This window comes from Orbicella faveolata, unplaced genomic scaffold, assembly GCF_042242905.1.
Source record: "Orbicella faveolata isolate gen_17 unplaced genomic scaffold, um_ofav_v1 contig_27, whole genome shotgun sequence".
In the NCBI taxonomy this organism is placed as follows: domain Eukaryota; kingdom Metazoa; phylum Cnidaria; class Anthozoa; order Scleractinia; family Merulinidae; genus Orbicella; species Orbicella faveolata.
This window is the reverse complement of record NW_028301555.1, coordinates 2,565,993-2,585,719: the sequence shown is the minus strand read 5'-3', so window position 1 is coordinate 2,585,719 and position 19,727 is coordinate 2,565,993. Positions and strand designations below refer to the sequence as shown.

General features: G+C 36.1%; 2 protein-coding genes across 6 annotated transcripts in view; one reads left to right on the top strand and one right to left on the bottom strand.

Moving 5' to 3' along the window:
• LOC110044540 (doublesex- and mab-3-related transcription factor 3-like) overlaps positions 1 to 19,224 on the bottom strand; it is a 36,236-nt gene extending 17,012 nt beyond the window's left edge. For 2 of the 4 annotated variants that reach the window (XM_089296419.1, XM_089296422.1), the window contains exons 1-2: positions 11,324 to 11,452; positions 7,008 to 7,087 (exon numbers count right to left, since the gene is read on the bottom strand). The gene's annotated coding sequence lies outside the window, so the exon portion shown is untranslated. Of the gene's footprint in view, positions 1 to 7,007; positions 7,088 to 8,144; positions 8,544 to 11,323; positions 11,453 to 18,842 lie in introns of those variants that run through there. The other 2 variants (XM_089296421.1, XM_089296420.1) reach the window with 2 other exon arrangements.
• The window catches only part of LOC110044575 (doublesex and mab-3 related transcription factor 3, truncated-like), a 34,800-nt gene continuing 29,986 nt past the window's right edge, over positions 14,914 to 19,727 (top strand). The window contains exon 1 of one of the 2 annotated variants that reach the window (XM_020750142.2): positions 14,914 to 15,047. In XM_020750142.2, the coding sequence (XP_020605801.1) occupies positions 15,004 to 15,047 (44 nt within the window). In that variant the 5' untranslated portion in view covers positions 14,914 to 15,003. The remainder of the gene's footprint in view (positions 15,048 to 19,727) is intronic. The other variant, XM_020750141.2, reaches the window with a different exon arrangement.

Below are 19,727 nucleotides of genomic sequence, written 5' to 3'. Positions count from 1 at the left end.
TGATAAGATAAAAGTAAACTGAACAGCATGTATGTACTGGTGGTGAAAACACATCGAAAGCAGAGAAAATAAACTGTCAAGCCTAGTGCCATATTCAAGGTATCTGAAGTCATAGTTTAGTAGGAGAACGTCACCTCAATCAGTAATTGAATGAGTCTCGTATGATTTTTGAGCTATCAATAAAAATGTAAAGGGCATTTTTGTCCTCAAACTAGTTCTTTAGCCCTTTATTTTAAAGCTGCCTGCATGTGTGTCAATTTCGTGACTGCCCAAGAGGTAAATCAAAACTATTTTAGATTTGCGTGTGGACACATTGCCACAATACATCACCAGTCTGAAGCGCGTTCATGCTTTACCACATTCTGTGGTTTGATTGTGCTGATTTTGTTTAACATAATCCAGTGGTTACAGTATTGTTTTCACACCAACTGTAACCAACCTGCTCCAGTCTTTAAATTGGTACCAGATATTGGAGAGTTGTGTTCTGCTTTCGTGGGTGGAAGGTTTTAGACATTAGATCAATGCCTGTCACACGCGAGAATTTCATTTAAAAGAATAATTGCTATAATATAGATTCCAATGGTTATACATTTGACTTTAACAAACTTCCGTGGGCGGAAGATTTAAGACATTAGATGAATTCCTGCCACACGCGAGAATTTCATTTAAAGGAGTAATTGATGTAATATATATAGGTTCCAATGGTTATACGTTTGACTTCAACAAACATAAAATTTCTCTTTCCCATATAAATTCATTCATTAACTAAGGGATATTTTATCGATGTGTAAAAATGTCAAATTGACACCAATAGTAAAAAGTAACACTAGTGATAACGTGCAGAATTCATTTGCACAACTGTCCGTCTTTCAAAAAAAAGAAAAGAAAGCTACGGTTGAGTCACTGTGGTATTGCTGAGAACAATTTTATTTGCCAAAATTCCACTTATTCTTCAAAACCAAACATTGTCAACAAATTATGACTGCATTCACATTGCCTTTAGCTTAGGGTCAAATAGCAGCGCTCTTTCCTGAAAAAACTTTCTGATGAATGCTCAGCCATTATATGGACTATTCCAGTACTGGAAAAATACAGAATACAAAATTATTCCCATTACGAGTTATCAAAATTGCAACATTTGAAGGGAAGTAGACTTTGCATGTTTGTTTTGAGCTGTCTGGTTCAGCATGCCATATTTAGTCTCAGGAAATGTAAATTCTGTTGAAGTTGAACCTCTATCTAGAGCATGCATGTTGGCGAAGCTAGTGCCTGCCACACCGTGCTTCAACCACAAAGTCTAAACAGGATGGCATTGGGCTTCGCCGCATCTCAATCATTTAACAGTACAGACTTACGTTTCTTACACTTACACCTCTCTAAATCGTTCAGGTTGAGTTGAGCTACCTCAATCATTTAAACAGTACCTTAACCTTTGAGAATGACCCCTCTTCTGAGCGAGCACGTGAACCAAGTTAATCCACGCCGAGTCTCAATCTTTCAACAGTAACTTAACTTTAAAACTGACCCTTCTCCTTAGCATGCACGTTGTCGACTAGGTTGGTCCCCGCTGAACCTCAATCACTTCCTGACAACAGTAAATTAACTGACACTGACATCTCTCCAAAGCTTGCACGTTGTCAAGAAGGTTGGTCCCGGCCGAACTTCAATCGTTTAACTGTAACTTCATTCTTTTTAAGATTGACACCACTCTTGACTACTCACGTGGTTTGGTGACTATCACATTTCAGTCGTTCTACTTGTCTCTGAGAAAGATACTTGGGTAAAACCATACTCAACAGACAAGCTTGAGCTGGGGTATAATAAACTTGTTTTTGATTGGACACTGAAAATAGCATGACTTTTTGTTACCTGTTTTGAAAGGTAAGCTATATCGAAGGTCAAGTTAATTTTGCATTTTTTCCACAGATGTAGCGAAATTAAAAAGAAAATCAAGTTTTCAGCGATGAGTGCTGCAAAGAAAACAAACGGGAAAGGGAGCGATGCTATTAATGATAGTATTTTGGAGGTGGACTGTGAAAAAAAAAAACTACAGCCAATACCAGGTAAATTAGGCACTTTCCTAAAATATGATGACGTTGACTTCATAATAAAAGAACTAAAACATAATTTTCTTTTGCCAAGGATGCAGAAAAAACAAACAAACAAACAAAACCATGGGAAATACTCCTTAAAATCCCCCATTTGGATTTAACATTTTGATCCAGGAACTTGCAAAATAATCGACTTCAGGTTTGATTCTGGGAGCGAAGGTACATGTACAGTTGGACTCGCGTTGGCCACTTCATTACAAGCTTATCAGGTTCCTTTCATAGTTGATATGATGTCTTCCTCAAGACTGACAATTCTGCTAACCTTCCTGAGCATATTTCTTAATATATCCTTGAATTTGTTTTTAAAAATCAATTCAAGCTTTGCTTTCCGTCGAATGCAACTCCATTTGAACTATAAGCAGGATACGAAAACCTGGAACTCGCATTTGTGGTATTATTTTGGGCATTACACGAGTTTTACACAAATCTACGTTAGAACTTTTTGTCGATTTGTAGTTGTACCTCTGATGCATTTACAGTTCTAAATAGAATGCCTGCAGGTAATTAAGAGAAATTCTGCTTTCCATGAAGAAACTCCTTACAATTCAGTCGCCAAAGCAGGCATCAGCCTCGCTAATAAATGCAATTCGAAACTCGAGCAGACAATTTCTTTTGTTGAGAGAAATCAAAATTACAAATTAGTATTGAAACCAGAAAACCAAACCTGTTTGGTCATAGTGTCTAAGTTACAGTCTCTATCTATGAATCAATTCATTACTGATTGAAATGTCAAAGCGAAATCTGTAATGAAAAGACGGCATTGATGGATTTTACAGCTCTAAATAGAATACCTGAAGCTCATTACGAGAAATTCTGCTCTGCACGAAGAAACTCCTTACAAATTGGTCACAAGCACAGGTATCTAATAATAGGCCCTGATAATAGCAGTTCGAAACTCCAGCAGACAATATCTTTTGTTGAGAGAATTCAAAATTACACATCAGTACTGAAACCATAACGCGACCTGCTTGGTTACAGCGTCTACGTTACAATCTCTATCTATAAATCTATTCATTACTGAGTGGAATATGAAAGCGAAATCTGTAATGAAATGAAAGCACTGAAAAATAACAGAACAAAAGCAATTGAGCTATACATGTTATGAAATACATCTCAATCCAAACCATTTTGTATTGCAGTAAACACTACTTACAACTTTTCACTGCTTACTGAGAATTTTGAACTTATCCTTCCGAGATCTTAGAGCATATAAAATTTTCATAAAAAGCTATGATTTGAGGCCAGATTAGATTAAGTAGTTCTTATACAGCTACCATTAATTCTGTTGCGGTCGACGTAATATCCTCTTCAAAGCTTTACCTGCCTTAAGTTTTAACAGTCATGGTCACAAAGTATGAGCAGAATAAAAAGCGTTGTTGTTCTGAGCTATACTGCTTCACCATGCGTTATCAGCGAGGAAAAATCTCCTTTTCTTTGTTGTGTAGAATTTTCTTGTCTTTTTTCTGCGTTGTATACGCAGCTGAACTGGTTTGTTTATAAATATCTATTTTATGATTTCCTCCTTTATTGTATGGGTGCAGGTACAATATGATTGATTAACTAACATACAACCAGAAACGCATTGAGAAACATTCAACTTTGAAGTCTCTACAGGCTTATCACCTGTGAGGGCTGATACCAAAGGCCGACATCGAGATTTGTCACACCTCCAATAAGTCGTATTTGAATTCACTTTGTGTTAACACAGCTGCAGTAATATATCAATTGTGCGGCCGGGATGTCTTTGACACCGTTATTACGGCACTGTGATTGCGTTTTGAAGTCGGTAAAAAGAATTTAATCATCATCCTTAACAGAGCTTTTGTTCCAATCATCAGTTCTTCTTCCTTGTTATCATGCATTTCTTTTAACGCCAATTCTGAGAATTTAGCGTTACATCAAGACAATATCCCGCAGCGTGAGTTTGATGATTTGTTTCGTATTCGCCTCACCTGTTTGTTTGACAGAGTATTGATATACAAATCAAAATATATTGTTTTGAATTAATTAAATGGTACAAAACTCCCTCAGAAAACACTAGTTGCCAATTTTTGATGATAGAAGAAAATTGTAATTGAAATATCATAAAACAAAGAAGAATTGCCGTTTATTATATGTACTGAGATTTACTCTAAACGAAGCAGTGAAAAAAAAACGGTATGTCAAAGAATAGAAACAATCTGATTGGTCATGCAATTTTTCTCACTGGTAAAACATATCTTATGACCAATCACAGGCCGTAAACGAAATTTCTCACTAATTAAAAGATCGTATTGGTTTTCCCGCCTTTCGGCGCGGCTTCCGAAAGTGAAGTTCACAACTTTCGCTGGCCTGCTTCCCCTGAATCATGTCTTCAAGGTCTGCAGTCATTCTTTCAGTTGAGCAATTTATCGAAGACCAAGAAAACGAAAATTCAAAACAGAAAACTCGACAATCAAACGTTGCTTTGCTTAAGGAATTTCTGACGCTGGAGCCGAGTCAAGACTTGAAGATTGAATTACCGCAAAGAAGCTGAATGCATGAATCAGCGAATTTACCATTTCGGTACGAAAGAAAAGAGCTTTATACTTTTCTTTGAACAGACTTTGTTATCTTTTTTAATAAGCTGTTTAAAAGTACAATTTCGCCTTTATAAGCATAATAGAATTCAGTCGTTTAGGCGACTTAACAACGCGTACGATATTTATTCACTAGTTGTCGGAAGAATCGAAAAATCACTCATTCTTAGTTCTAGAATTGTATTTATGTACGTCACAGTTAAGTTTGGTAATGTTTTCAAATTTTAGAAGTTTCAACCTCATCAAAATAGGATTAGTATATGCATCAAAAGTACTTCTAGAAATTATCTTAATAATGACTAACTCGTTTCTAGATTACTACAAATAACCTATTACATAAAGTAATTCTGTGAAAATGGGAAATTTCTTTTCTCCACATAGTCTTTGAACTGATAGAATATTACCTGATCCTATGTTCAAATGACAGCTCTGTTGCTTGAAAATGACCTAACCTCGATCAGAATCTTCCAGTACGCTTTAATTTCTTTGCTACAATGATCTTAGTCTGTCATTAAACACCAAAGCATGGCAAGGAACCATCGTTCCTTTTAACGTTAGTTTGAAAATGCATATATCCCGTACATGTGAAATTCTTGAAAAAGTGTACAGTTAGGAGATCGATATGTAGTACAAGCTGATTGTTCAATAATGTCAGAAGTCATTTTGGCTGCTGCCAAATAGAGATCCTCTCCTACTTCTCTCCCCAAATAATGTTGACGAATGGGAGAAGTGCTAAATATATGCCTTTCCACGAATATTCGGATATTTAGAACTGTCCGAGGTATTTAGAAAATATTAAAATGTTTAGAAAATCTAGGGATATTTAGAAATATTCACAGCTTTTTTTGGCTGACCTCTGTGCTAAGTGATTCAAAATATGTTTACTTTTAAAACAAAACTAAAAGATATTTAGAGGGTTTTTCCAGATGTTTCGAAAACGTTTGCGATATTGAGAAATTTTTTTGAGAATTTCCAGAAAGACATTTAGGCAATTTAACGTGATGTTTGGAATTTTTTTTCAACTTGCACTGGCCTAAAGCTCTAAAGGCTCGTTTAATTTTAAGAGAATTTTTAAATATCACTCCAGTGTAAATCCTCGCATTCATACCATTACATATTCTAATTTTCGTTCCAACTATTTACACCTTAAAGTAAGTTTCTTCATTGTAGAAAGTGAGACAATAGGTTCCTCGCCATCACAAGTTAACTTAGTAAATGGGATATTACATATATTATAGTCGTTTTCAGCCATTATTTGTTATGGGATGGGTAAATGCACCGAAAGGTAAATTTTGCAGTGAAAAGTTTGTTTTTTAACGCACATACGGCTTCAATAAATACTTTACTTAAGGAATTAACGAAGACAGGCCTTCCTGGTCTACCTTCACCAAAAAATGCAAAACTGAGACTCCAAATTAGCAGAGCAACGGAAGGACGTTTTGCTTTGTGTTCACTCTTGACGAAGCCAAATAATCGATAGAAGTTGAAGTCTGCTCTGTCAAAAAACTTGAAGATTTTTTAGCGCAACAGTAGCTTGTTCCTAAGGTACCTAAGCAGCTACTACTATACCTGCCTGACACCACTCTTACTCAAGGCCCAGGTCTCGTGTGTGTGTGATCTTGAGACAGGAAATTCCACAATCAATGTTCTTGAAACATGACGAAAACGTTGTCCGTCGTATTGATTGCTCATTTAAAATTAGAAAAACAAAGAGTTTTCTTTCAACGAAAATATATTGGGGTATGTAGTGACAATTTGAAGCGTTTGTATTCGGCTCTATTTGGAAACACTCGACTATCTGTGACCTTACTGAAAGTGTGAACACTTGCATACGACTATAATATTATTATTGCGTTTAAAGACGAATTTATTTTCGTTTCGTCTAGGATAATCGTAGTTGGCCGAGGAGGTTACCGTCGAGTTTTTAATTTTTATATCGTTCAGGCAGGAACGAGCAAACACGTCGAAAATTGCCACGTTGGCTTGTTGTCGTCAAGCATCATGGTATCGATCCTTATGAAAACCGCTCATTTGATACGCCAATCCTCCGATATACATGTAGAAAGATAACAAATGTTCAAAATACTGTGCTTTTGCGCAAATGTAAAAGTAAGGTAAAAACTTATGCTAAGTGGCAAATGTTTATTGAATTTACCCCGCCTATCGATCTTGATCCCTGCGAATGGCATTAACAATAGAACGTAAATGTTTTTTTGAGATGTGAAGCTAACACAAATAATTATAGACTTTTTTGTATTATCATTATTGTAAAATTGACGCGCATTCAGCCCAGAACCCGCAAAGGTAATTAGTTCACTAAAAATAATAGTTTACACACCTTTTTTGTTTAATTCCAGTTCAGCTCCTAGTACTTCTTGTAGTCTTGGATTTAACTCTTTTGACAAACAGTAACTTCACCTGCGGGTTCAAAGGGAAAATTGGAACTCACAAGATCAATTATTCATTCTCCACAGACACTGTACCTACTGCGTTAAAGTTTCGTGTGTGTTAAGAGTGGTTTTTGTCCAAATTTGGCTATATTTAAAGAATATAGACTGACATCTAGAAAGCGCTGCTCACTGAATCCTGTTGCTTGATCTTCCTCACCCCACTACGCCCACGCCTCATTCTACAGAGGTCTACAAACTTCACAATCTCACCTTCTCTTTCTACTTTTTTGCTTCACATTTATTAACAATTTTTCATAAACAAAACAAAAGTTAAGAGGTGGCCAATCGCGGATACTACAAATTATCAAACAACCAAGTACCTTCACTGTGTATAAATGAATCGACACGTCTTAGCGTTGCATGTAGTCTTGAGTAACTCTTTTTTAAAACACAGTTATACCACTGAAATGAGTTCCTTATTCAGCGTGCTACTTTGTGCTCAGCATTTTCTTCACTACTTAATGTCTTCGCAAGGCATACTAATACACTCAAAAAGCTTTGCTGCCAACAAATCACGTCGATTCGTCCCTCTAAGCACCACAAAATCCGACCGTCAAATTTATTTCGCTACATTTGTTACTCGTGTGATTCCACTTGTCAAAGAATCGTCTGCTCAGAAATCACGTCGATTCGTCCCTGTAAGAAGCACAAAAACCGACCTCCAAATTTGTGATATTTCGCTATATTTGTTACTCGTGTGATTCCACTTCTCAAAGAATCGTGTGCTCAGAAATCAAGTCGATTCGTTCCAAGAGCTAAGCACAAAAATCTACCTTCAAATTTTTGTTATTTCGATCCATTTTTTACTCGTGTGATTCAGCTTCTCACAGAATCGTCTTTAGAATAAATTAAACGGAACAGTCTTTGTAGCTTACAACCACAATTAAAGAATATTAGACTTATTACTTTTCCTTTTTTTTCATATAATACTCCTGTTCATCATTACTAATCGATATTCATTTCATTACTTGATCAGGAAAAACAAAAAAGCGAAAAGCAAACCCATTAAAAGTATCGCAGTTTACCTCAACTGTAGCTTGATTGTCTGATATTAGAAAATCTTGCTAGTCCAGTTTAAATGCTCGTTGGCTATGTTCACTGTTTTCACATTATCCACTGGCCGGCGATGAATTTTAAATATTTCGTGTATAAACTAAGCCAGTATTTCCTTTGTTCTTTTATTTGCTTCGCATTTTCACGAACGCGCGTGAAGCCATTGTTCTTTTCATTGGAGCTGACGCCTCTTGTTTGGTTAAAAGATGAAACAAAACCACTCTGTGTTTTTCAAGGAAAAACACAACTGCAATTTGCTCGAAAATCTCTGCGTAAACAGCATGACGAAATGTCCGTCAGTGAAGTGTTAACAGGCATTTACTGGCATTGTTTTCAAGTTTGCTGAACATAAAATGATTGTTTTTCTTGATACCTAAGCCGTGGAAATTACCTAAAAACGTTTAAGTGACAGTGAAGTTCCTTATCTGTTACTCCATTATCGAAAATTGAATTTAATATTCATTGCTCTCAAGTGATACGGACTTTGAAGTGAGTGAATGAAAGTGCTTTGGACGGGGCTTCCTCAGCTGGGTTAACAAAGCTGATTTCTAAATTCGACATCTAATCTTGCTAAGGTAAAAACATATCGTTCTTTGTTTTCTTAAAGGGATGATTCAATGCAAATCTTGTCAAGTTAAGTCTAGGCAATCTTACAAACCAGTCAACGGAGCGTAAATTATTTCAACCTCTGTATTTTTAACGACAACTCGTGATTAATAAAATGTGTAATGTTCACTATTTCGTTTGGAGGAAAACACCAGTTGTAATTGATAAACGGTACATAAATACGCCACGCGTTACTTTTTAAACTTCGAATCGTTGCGTTTCTTTTAAACAAAAATTAATAATAAAAAAAGCAGAAAAGACCAGTTTTGATATAACTGAATATTTTCAGCATAATAAACCGTACTATACGAACATACTGCTTAACGGCTTAAAGTCATAAGTGAATGTTCCGAATTTCTAGTGAAAAGAAATTATTATAAATTATTTGTCCAATGTTATTGGGAAAAGGTTTGTGTGGCGAAATGGTGGAACAATGCTCCTTACATTGTCCTTAATGCTAATAATCTTTGTGATCATTAAATTAATTCTCTTTACTTTAATACTTGTTTGTGTATTGATTTAAAAAAGGGATACCGATCTTCCTACGGCTCACATAATCACCTAACTCAGATATTTCGTTGTTATAGGTAATTAAAGATTATGCCTGAAACAAGGCTGATTTCAAAACGAAAAGAAAACATGCGCTTATTTCTTTTAGCTTCTGCGCAGACTCTATAATTTGCCAACCTTCTCATAACCACTTGTCTCAAAATATTTGTATTGGTTTGAATATTCTTCTCACGTCTGTTTGACTTCCATAGTTTTTTAAACTTCTCTTTCCCAAAAAATGGGACTGATAAATTTAATCTTGTGATATCTCAGAATACTTCCCAGCTCTATGCCTTATAACTGAGACCTTTTACACTGAATTAAACACGTGTTTTAGCCATTATTTCAATTTTCAATTGCTGGCTTAAAAGGAGAATGTTCTTTTAGTTTTCAGAAGCTTTATTTTTCATTCTTGTTAATTGCATTAAAGAATGAGATTTACGACGGTTTTGTTCGAAATCAATTTGCTTTCATTTTCTTTCAGTAAGTGAAGCGTGACGTTTTGAACGTGCTGGAAATTGAAAACGTAAAAAAACAACTTTAAGTCATCTGTGATTTTCTCATGCCTTTAAGATGCATTTGGCAAAATTATTTAATGTCTTAAAGTCACCTGGTGAAATAAGTGCATTTGGTGAAACCTGATAGAGGTTACAAGCCGGTTATTTCCCAGCAAGGCAGGCTGATAGCTGACATTTCAACTGGTTGTTTATTTTAAAGAAAAGAATAGCTGACTTGAAATCAGTTGTTTCCAAAGTATACTAAAGGCGAATTGAAGAACACAAAAGCAATAAGTATTGATGAGAAGTTTAGAAATCATTTTACGCAACTTTTCAAATAGATATTCCAAGAACGAGCAACATGTTATTTTCTCAGACAATATCAATAAAGATACGGTGGACACGGAGAAAAACATCAGCTCCCCGCCACAAGAGAGGTTATTTTCTGGAAATTCTTAAGCTTACAAGGAACGAAATGTATAGTAATAAAAACGAACAATGAATATTCGAATTTTATTCTTACAGTCGTAAAGATAAGCGACAAGCTTGTTTTTTTTTCCCAGTTAGTCTATCTTTGTAGATAATATTTGCTTATTGGTTTTAATCTAAGTTGGATATACAAAAGGTGGGAAAATTGGCAACGTTTTGACGGTGGATTTCACTGCAACAGTGAAGGGAAGATGAAGGCAGAGGTGAAGCTTTCTGGAATAAGGAAGCAGTTTCTGAATGAAGGTGCCTATTATACAGAAAGATTTAAATTTACACCACAACTGTAAGACTGAAAAAACGGAAATTACTGAGTAGAAACGAACATCATGGAATATACTACAACAATGTTATTGCTTTTTCCCCGAAAAAATTTACTAGAATCCAATCATTTTTATTCTTACATGTAATATCCCAAGGCATTCTATATGCAGTACCAGCGGGATACAAATATAGGATATGACAAATCGTGATTTTCGAATCCGAAGAGGCGGCACAATGGAATATTAGATTTAGCTTGTGAGTAAAGATAGAAGTTTAAGAATCTTGCGAATAGAATGTGAAGTAGCTTTGTGGTAACTACTTACGGAGTTCATTTCTGAAAGATTTTTATCTGATAACTTATTTCTTACGTTTGTTACATGTCGAAACTTGTAAATGAATTTAGCTCAAGTAACACATTGCAAATTAGTGGTTTTCACTTTTCAGAAATTTCTCCGTTTTGAATTCCATTTTTGTGCGATGAGCTCTAGCAAAGCCATTCCAAATGCTTCATAAGGACGAAATAATTCAAGTGCAGTTTTTTTTTTCAGATTTTCTTAAGAATGGTTGTGTTGACTGATTTACAAAGTCAGTAAGCGAAAATAACGGATTTTTACACTGCAGGTTTTCTTTAAATCATAACACGTAGTGTAATTTCAGCAACTCGTGCAATTCTTTTCTGTTGAAAATAATAATTTCAAAACTGATCTAAAATCTAAATTCAGTTCTGCTGATGAAGAAGAATAACTTACTGTGAATCGCGGGCCCACTTGCTTTAAAAGTGAAATAACGTTATACAACAGATGACTCAATTTGGCGGCTGGGATGCCCTCTGGTTTTTCGCCAGTGTTAAGGTCTTCCTTAAAGGCCTTCTTTTAACTAATTGCATCGAAATGATTAAGTAATACGTGAGTAAACACTTCTGTTTCACAACGGAAGTAAATAACTAGACGTTTCGCGAAGATTAAATAAGATTTGTTATTAATAGATAATATCGAAAATTAGCAACCTGTCTCTATACGTTATGTTGAAGGGAAGCGTTTCCGCTACTTGTTTGAATCCGTTTTGAAATATTCTAATAATATATTTGGAAGATCACTTTTTGAATTTTTTCATGTAGGTCGGAACGACGTGGAATAAATCTTTTTTCTTGCCTAAGAAAAAAAACATTTTGTTCATCGGTAAATTGGCTAAGCCGACTAGTTAAAGCGCAATTATTAAATATCGTCGCAAAACTAAAGAAGCGGAAAATAAGCTCTCAAACACCATCACGAGCATTTCCAAAATTGATTTTCTAACGCCCTTCGTCTTATTACAAGAGTAAATAAGAAAGCGCTTGGTAAATGAAAATATCCGAACGTTTTGTTTTCCTGACCGGAAAAACACATTATCTGAACAAACGGTAATAACTTAAACGAGTAAGATGAATTAAATTGATTCAGTACTCCTCCGTAATTGCTCAAAAATCATTTGTAATTGTTTAATACGAACTATCTTAATACGAACTATACTTTGAAATTATCGACATTTTTGACGGCATAAAGCCAGCAGAGACATTGGAATCATGTGGTGTGAAAATTACGAAAGATTGAATTGGAGGCGCATCAAGCTTTAAGGAATAATATACGATTTGACAACGATATAAATAACAAAAGATTTCGCAGAAACAAATGCACGAGATGATTTAAAATTTAATTTAACTGAATCTCGGTTAAATCTCCAATTCATCTATAAGACGATTTACCGGAGTCACTGAGTATTAAAATATTAAAATAACTAGGTTTCATAAATGTATCAAAGAATATAGAACCGTTTACAATCAGGTTAACTCGTAAAAGTAAAGAACGTGATATTAAAAATGAACACAACTGACGAGTTGGTTCCTAGCTTGTCATCGTGTTAGTATAAAAGAATTAAGAAAACATATCAGTTTCGTAGAATAGCTGGGTTTGAAATAACAGTAAATTTATACACTGTCACGAGTACTTATTTTATATGTTGAGGGAGATAATTCACTTAGTGTGTTCTTTTCAAATTCGACTGGAGAACAGAAATGTCTTCGCGGACCTGTATAGAACTGACAAAACCGTAATAAATTATTATTTCATAAACGTATAGGATTGCAAACTGAATTGTTGTTTATAGTCTTAAATGACCCAAATAAATAAAAAGCCAGTCAAGGCGCGAATGATATACGAGTTGACAAAAAAAAACCTGTTTTTACCATAACAAGCTATTGCAACTAAAATCTATTGTCAAAAAGAAACGCCATATTTTTATCGGTGCAAATGTCTCATGCCTGATACAAAAATACACAATCACAGATATAATAAGTGCAAGTTGTTGTTACCAACAGATACATTAGTAATGTATCTGAACTATTCACTAGGTGATATAAGATAATAAGTTCCGAACTGCCACATAAAATTACCAAAGGCGTGATCGTCAGAATTTTGTGTTGTGCTTTCTCGTAACGTAATTTTACTTACGCCTCACAGAAACAGACTCCCATAATTTTATTGCATCTCAGTAATGAGATCATCTGGCTTTATTGATGATAGATTGTTCGTAACGGTGTCTTTTTTACGAACTTTGTTAGTATGAAATGTCAGGCTTGAATACATTTACTTAATAATAAAATCAAATAGGTAGAGACAGCTTAATAATAATCAGGGAAATTAATAACACAGGCCGTTTGCCTTCCGTAGCAAACAAACGATTTTGAAGTATCCGAAGTTTTCAAAAATTATTAGGAAACAATTTTACCCGATTTGAACATGATAATTAGCATAACGAGTTTAATTAAAAATTACCATTAAATCAGCTACAAGAAGAGTGCAGTTAACGGTTGACAATAACAAAATAAGGTTCAGTAGTCTCCAAATGTCTGTACCTTTATTTTGTAGTCTAGAGAAGACAGTGTTATTCACAGGTTCTTTACAACTTGCAGTTAACAAGAAAAAGGATAGTTTGATTCGTGATAGACCTTGGAGATAAGTCAAGAGAGTAGTTGGGTTTGAAACAGAGAATGATTGCTTAAAGGAGCTACGTCATGGTTTGCTCATCTTGAAAAGTTTAGTCTAAGTTTTTAGTTAGTAATCCGTGTCAATCTTCTCCATCGTTAATCATCCTTGTTCCTTTATGGTTTATTATTATCTCTTTGGTGTTTTCCTATCTTAGTAAACTACTATTTTCAGGTTCCCTCGATTTAGAAGTCTTTTTGTACGTGGCCAAAATTAACTCATTTTGCTGTGACTGAACTCCTTTAAATTCTGATAGCACTTCTCATACACAACCGCACTAGTTATCATCCAAATCTCACTGTTCGAAATGCAGGAAAATTTGATTATCAAAACCCGTCATGTTCTATTGGTGTCTCAAGAAATTAGCAATTAACGAACGATTCTGCCTTCAACAACGACAACCCACTGATAAATTATGACATTTTACACAAACTCGTCCATTAATTGGTTCATGGAGCAGGTATTGTGAGCCCTAACTAAATGATAGATAGCGTTTTTTCACAACAACGGCAGAAATTCTCGCGCGCTCTCTGGCTAATTTTCATACTCAATAAGCAGACAGACACATGAATATACAATTTCTGCCTTCTTGTAATCCTAAAAACACAAATTGATGTCAATTTGTTAATTCCAAAGGCATTCTAAAAAAGCAAGCTCCACATTTTAACATATCTGTTTCCATCTGACACCGGCCAACGATCGTTGTTATACAGTGTTCCTCATTTTGCTACCTTGCATGTTTGAGTCCCATTTCGAGCATGCTTTTGCAAATCTCTTTTCTTGCTTTTAAAAGAATATGAGGCTTTTATAGATAACTGAGGTTCAGTTTCGCTCAAGAGAGAGTTTTCACTCCCGTGGCAGACAGCCAGGCAAATTTATTGGACAAAAGAAATTGTTTGTACAAAGGAAAAGAGTTCAAATCGTACAGGATTGGTTTGGTACACCAATATGGCTGTCGTGACATCATGCGGAAACAGCCTCTCCGCGTTCAAAAACATCTTCAGCTTTCTCTCAGCTACCTTTGACCCCTACATGAGCAGATCTGAATCGGGCTGTCAGAATCCACACTGAAACGGATGTTAACCTCACGTAAGAGCCAGGACCCGAACACCATCTGAAGAAGGCACGCTTGGACATGATCAATTCCAGAGCACAACCATAGCTTAGTCGTATTTATACTAGGATTGCCATCATGAAACCATAAGATGAAGCTTACATCAATCCTGTGTAATTTTAACTTTGAAATTTGTCGCCAATTTGGGTAATAAACCGTGCGCAGTGCATGATGGGCATGGTTAACACGAACAGCTAACGTTTCTGGCCATCACTTCCGGTTAATCCTAACAGAGCATAAATTGACAAATTTTAATTAAAGTACGTTCTCAGTGGAAGTTTTTGAATGGTTACACATGTCTTGGTCAGTTGACGTCGTCTTCAATCATTCCATGAAAAGGTAAGCGCGCTTATTTTTCATAAAAACGACGAAGACGTTGACAACGTTTACTTATTTATTGGCCCAATACACCAATCAAAGTTTGGTTCCGTCGACAGCATTAGTTGATCATCTGTTTGATATAGATATTGAAACGTTTTCAAGTGACGTTCTTGAAACAATGTCGACTGCTTTTCGAAAAAGATTTTGCTATGGGTTGACCAAAATTTGATTAACTTTTCCAAATAACAATTTCTCTATTTCTGACTCAGTACTTTCTTCATTTCCTCGCGGACATTATCACCCACGGTGACGTGAAGTTTACGGAAGGACGAGAAAAAGCCTGCTTTTTTTATTTTGGAGTCTCACTCAATTTGTTGACTCGACAATTCATCAAAACAAACATATTTTATTACAGACCGCCGAAATTCTGATTATGTTGAATGATAGTCTTCCAAGTTTCGATAGTGTGGTTTCGGTTCAAGTTTAGCACTTGTAATAAAGTTATTTTGCTAACATGAAATACTATACCAAAGATCGATTTAAAATAATGCCTGAAAACATGTAACAATTCGCCTTAAGCTTAACTCCATACTTATATATACTTCTTTTTATAGAGGTGATCCGATTTAGTACACAAACACTACCTGGTCATGATAGAGTAAATTATATTCTTCCCTTTGTAGTAGTTTTAAATAGCATTTATATATAATCATCATTCCCAAAAATTGAAAACAATGCGAAAATGTGACGACCTTTACAAAGAACGCGATCCGCCTTCACAAAGCTGTACACACCGGTTCAGCTTACAGAAGTTTTGTTGTTTTAGAATAGATTGAGCCTGAGCGTAGAATACGTGAGTGGAAACATGAGATCTTTTCCTAGCAGAACTTTAACAGTACTCCTACATGATACACGTATTCATAATTCATAAACGGTTTTTCATTCAAACTCATGTAATCGTGATATCCCAAGTGTTCCACGTTGAATAGAATACGTCAAATGACCCGGCTTGGCCCGTTATGTTCCACCCACGCACCTCACGTTCCATTCTTTTCCCTATTCATGATTTTAATCAATTGTGCAGTGTTGCTAAAAATAAAAATAAATGTCAAGATTGCTATCTCGCCATATCTCGCTGGATTTACGGTTCAACGAGACTTCGTCACTATGCTTTTCTTCACATTTTCGTATTTGGTTTTGTGGTTTCATTTTCGACAGTTGCATTAAAGGACCACAATGTTGTGCCAGCGTTTACATAACATACCGACCCTCGGTTCACTGAGCTGCTCCGAAGCGCGGGTTCCTTTCGTAAATTGGGGGTCGGAAACAACAGTATACCGTCCTACATGTCGTGTTGAAAAATGTTCGCACGCAATTTTCGTCATAAATTTCAGAAATTTGTTTGTAGTAAGAAGTTGCCTTACCCCCAAAAAATGGTCCCTGAAGCAACTTCCGTAACACGTTGAAATCATAAAACAGCTAAAGCAGTAGGTCATAAATCATTTTGCATTTGGCAAAATTCCCAAAAACAAACGACTGTACATAAAGGTAATGCTCAAAAAATTGTATTTGAATTAAGTAAAGGTTTCATGGACGCGACGTTAAACGTACAGCGGCAAAGTAAAACAGTTGCACATGAACGCAATGCTTGAGCGCTTTCTTTTGATCGTGAATAGTCAAACACTAGGTTTTCATCCACAAAAAGAACCACTTCGCACAGGATAATAAACAGCACAACATGATGGTACTGCTCAATAGCTTTCATTTGAATGGTCACACACTAGGGTTTCCTCCACGAACGTTAAAGCTAGAACCACTTTGTACACCGCGTAATTAACAGTAGCGCATAAAAGTAACACACTTAACAGGCCGTACCCTTAGTGCAACGAAATAAACCGCAGCAGCACGTTTCGTTTTCAGGATTGTCGCATAGACTTGAAGAGAATACCACATACAGAATATAATGACTTGTTCTAAGCTGCATGAACATGAAATAATTTTCCATATGAATCAATTCTGACACACTTGGGTTTCATTCACTGTGAACTAAAGAGTTACAACTACCGTCTTGTATAGTATGATAAACACTCTATGCCTCGTGAAAATACTGCTGGAGGGCTTTCATCTGAATGGTCATAAACTAAAGATAAATCACCAGCCTTTAGCTTGGTTTGCTTCTTAGTGGGAATGAAAACTATTCAGAGAAAAGGAATTTAAATTTTATTGCTCTTTCCAAAGATTCGAGACTTTGAATTGGCGGAGATCCAGCTTGTGAAGTGGCGTTTCTATATGTCTGTGCAAATAATGAAGGTGGTTTACCACAGAACAACAGAATATCAATCCGTGTGGGTTACTTTTGAAACAAACATCAACGGGCTCCTTTGTTGTTGTTTTGTTATTGGCTTTGCAATGAGTCGTAGCGAGCGACGAAATCACTACCTCAGGTCACACCTATAAACATCTTTCCATTCAAAAACAGTTCCATGAAGGTGTACCAAGTACGTACACCAATTTCTTTCATTTCAAGATTTACATTTTGTAGTGTAATACAAACACTGCCACAAAAATACACTCAGTCGTCAATGGTTTTAACAATACTATGCGCGGTCATGCTGAAGAGGTTCATTCATGCAATGGTTCAGAAAGGGAGTGCCACCTTGTACGGACTGTGCGCCAGCCCTAAAAGAAGATACTGTATTCTAGCGCTCATTTGGTTTGAGAACGATTCTTTACTTAATTATTATTCACAGGGTCAAACTGTCGGCCTACTACTTAAAGGTACTACTTAAAAACTATCGTTTGAATGGTCACATGCTATGGCATTATCCGCAAACTTAAAAGTTAGAAAAACTTAGTGCACTATGATAAACAGCACAGTGCAAAAGTAATGCGCAATATCTTTCATTTAAATGGTAAAACACTAGGATTTCATTCACTGGCTTAAATGTTACAACCACCTGGTACAGCATAACAAACAGTACCACATGAAAATACTGCTCAGTAGCTTTCATTTGAATGGTCACACACTAGGGTTTCATCCACAGACTTTAATGTTAGAACCACCTTGTACAGCACAATGATAAACAGTACCACATGAGAGTACCGCTCAGTAGCTTGCATTTCTATGGTTACCAACTAGGGTTTCATGCATCCAAGATCAACCCGCGGTAAGAATATTGTTTCGCAGTAGGGTTATAGTAGAGCTTCATCCCCGTGATGTAAGCATTAAAGCCGCCCTTTGTAGCACAGCGAACAGTAACACGTAAAAGTAACTGCTCAGTAGCTTTTATTTGAAAATTTCACAGGTAGATTTACATCTTCCGACATCAAAATTGGCATCTTGTGCAGACATGCAGGTCACAGTTCATGCTTTTATACGTTCATGGTTATATAAGTCTCAACGTCCTAGTAAGCAATTTAAGCTGAAGTGAATATATAGTCTAATTTGAGATACCCGAGAGCAGTTTAGTTCTCCGTTTATTTCAAAGTAGAACGACGACGGGTTCGCAGACCTACAGATGTGTAATTTGTTGCCCAACGCGACTAGCGACTCGGACTCTTTTCTGTGGAGCGCAATCTTGTTTAACACTAGCTGGCGAGGCTTCCGCGGGAAATGTTATATAATGCATGTTTCGTTGACCATGCAATGGAATGCAACTAACCGATACATTCACCATCGCCATATTTTAGCGCCTTTAGCATAGTCTCTCTGAATCAAGGTAATGTTGAGTCAGTACTGAAAAACTTGCGCTAAAATCACCGGGTATCAAAGTTTCCGTGCCTTAATGCATAAATGTCACGCCTACTACTCACCAAAATCTCCCGCCTGTGGTCTCGAGTTTAAGGAATATAAATTTCTGGGAAATTATCTTCTGAAGGAAATGTTTGATATTGGTTTTCCATGCACGCGTGTGGAATCCCTGACCTCACGTACACTATTTGAACACGCACATGTACACAATAATTGCGCGTGATCTTTTCCATTGAAGCGCATCTTTTCAAAGTAGATGATTTTTAACAAACAGATTTATGATTTTCGTGGCTTGTAGTTTCTATCATGTTGTTTCCCTTATAGAACGAAACTGTGATCAATTAAGCCGAAGATAACTTGATTTCCTTGCTGGCTTATGTTTAGCATTGCCGCAGGCTAGTTTCTTCATTGACCACTAGTGACCGAGCCAAGCGTGAAATAATCTCTGCAATATTAAGATGTTTTGGTTTGCAGATTATGAATGGTGTCTGCCCAGGGTCTTAATCATATTGTTGGTTCAGAGACAATTTGAACTTTGCTGCAGTTATATTTTAGGCATCTAAATGACAAAATGTAGTTTTGTGGGCGTAAGTTGATTATCCCACAGTAAGTTGTATAATTAAAATTTGCAAGCTAACATCTAAGGTCGAAAACTTGAAATAAAAACTTAAGCTCAGGTCAGACGAGACATAATAAAAGATAATGACCTAGGACTTGACTGAGAACATTTTGAAGACTGTTTGGCAATCCACACAAACAATAGGATACTGAACACGATGCGAAAGTAAATTTTCTTCCTGTTCTTTGAGTGTCCCAGCTGAAAAGGAAGTGCTTACACTGTTACAAGCAACCTTGACTTAAACAAAGAGAAAAGCTTTGACAAATTACAAAAAGTTGTAAATAAAAGCTGTAAACTGGTTCACGGGCGATCACAGGCGTAACATTTT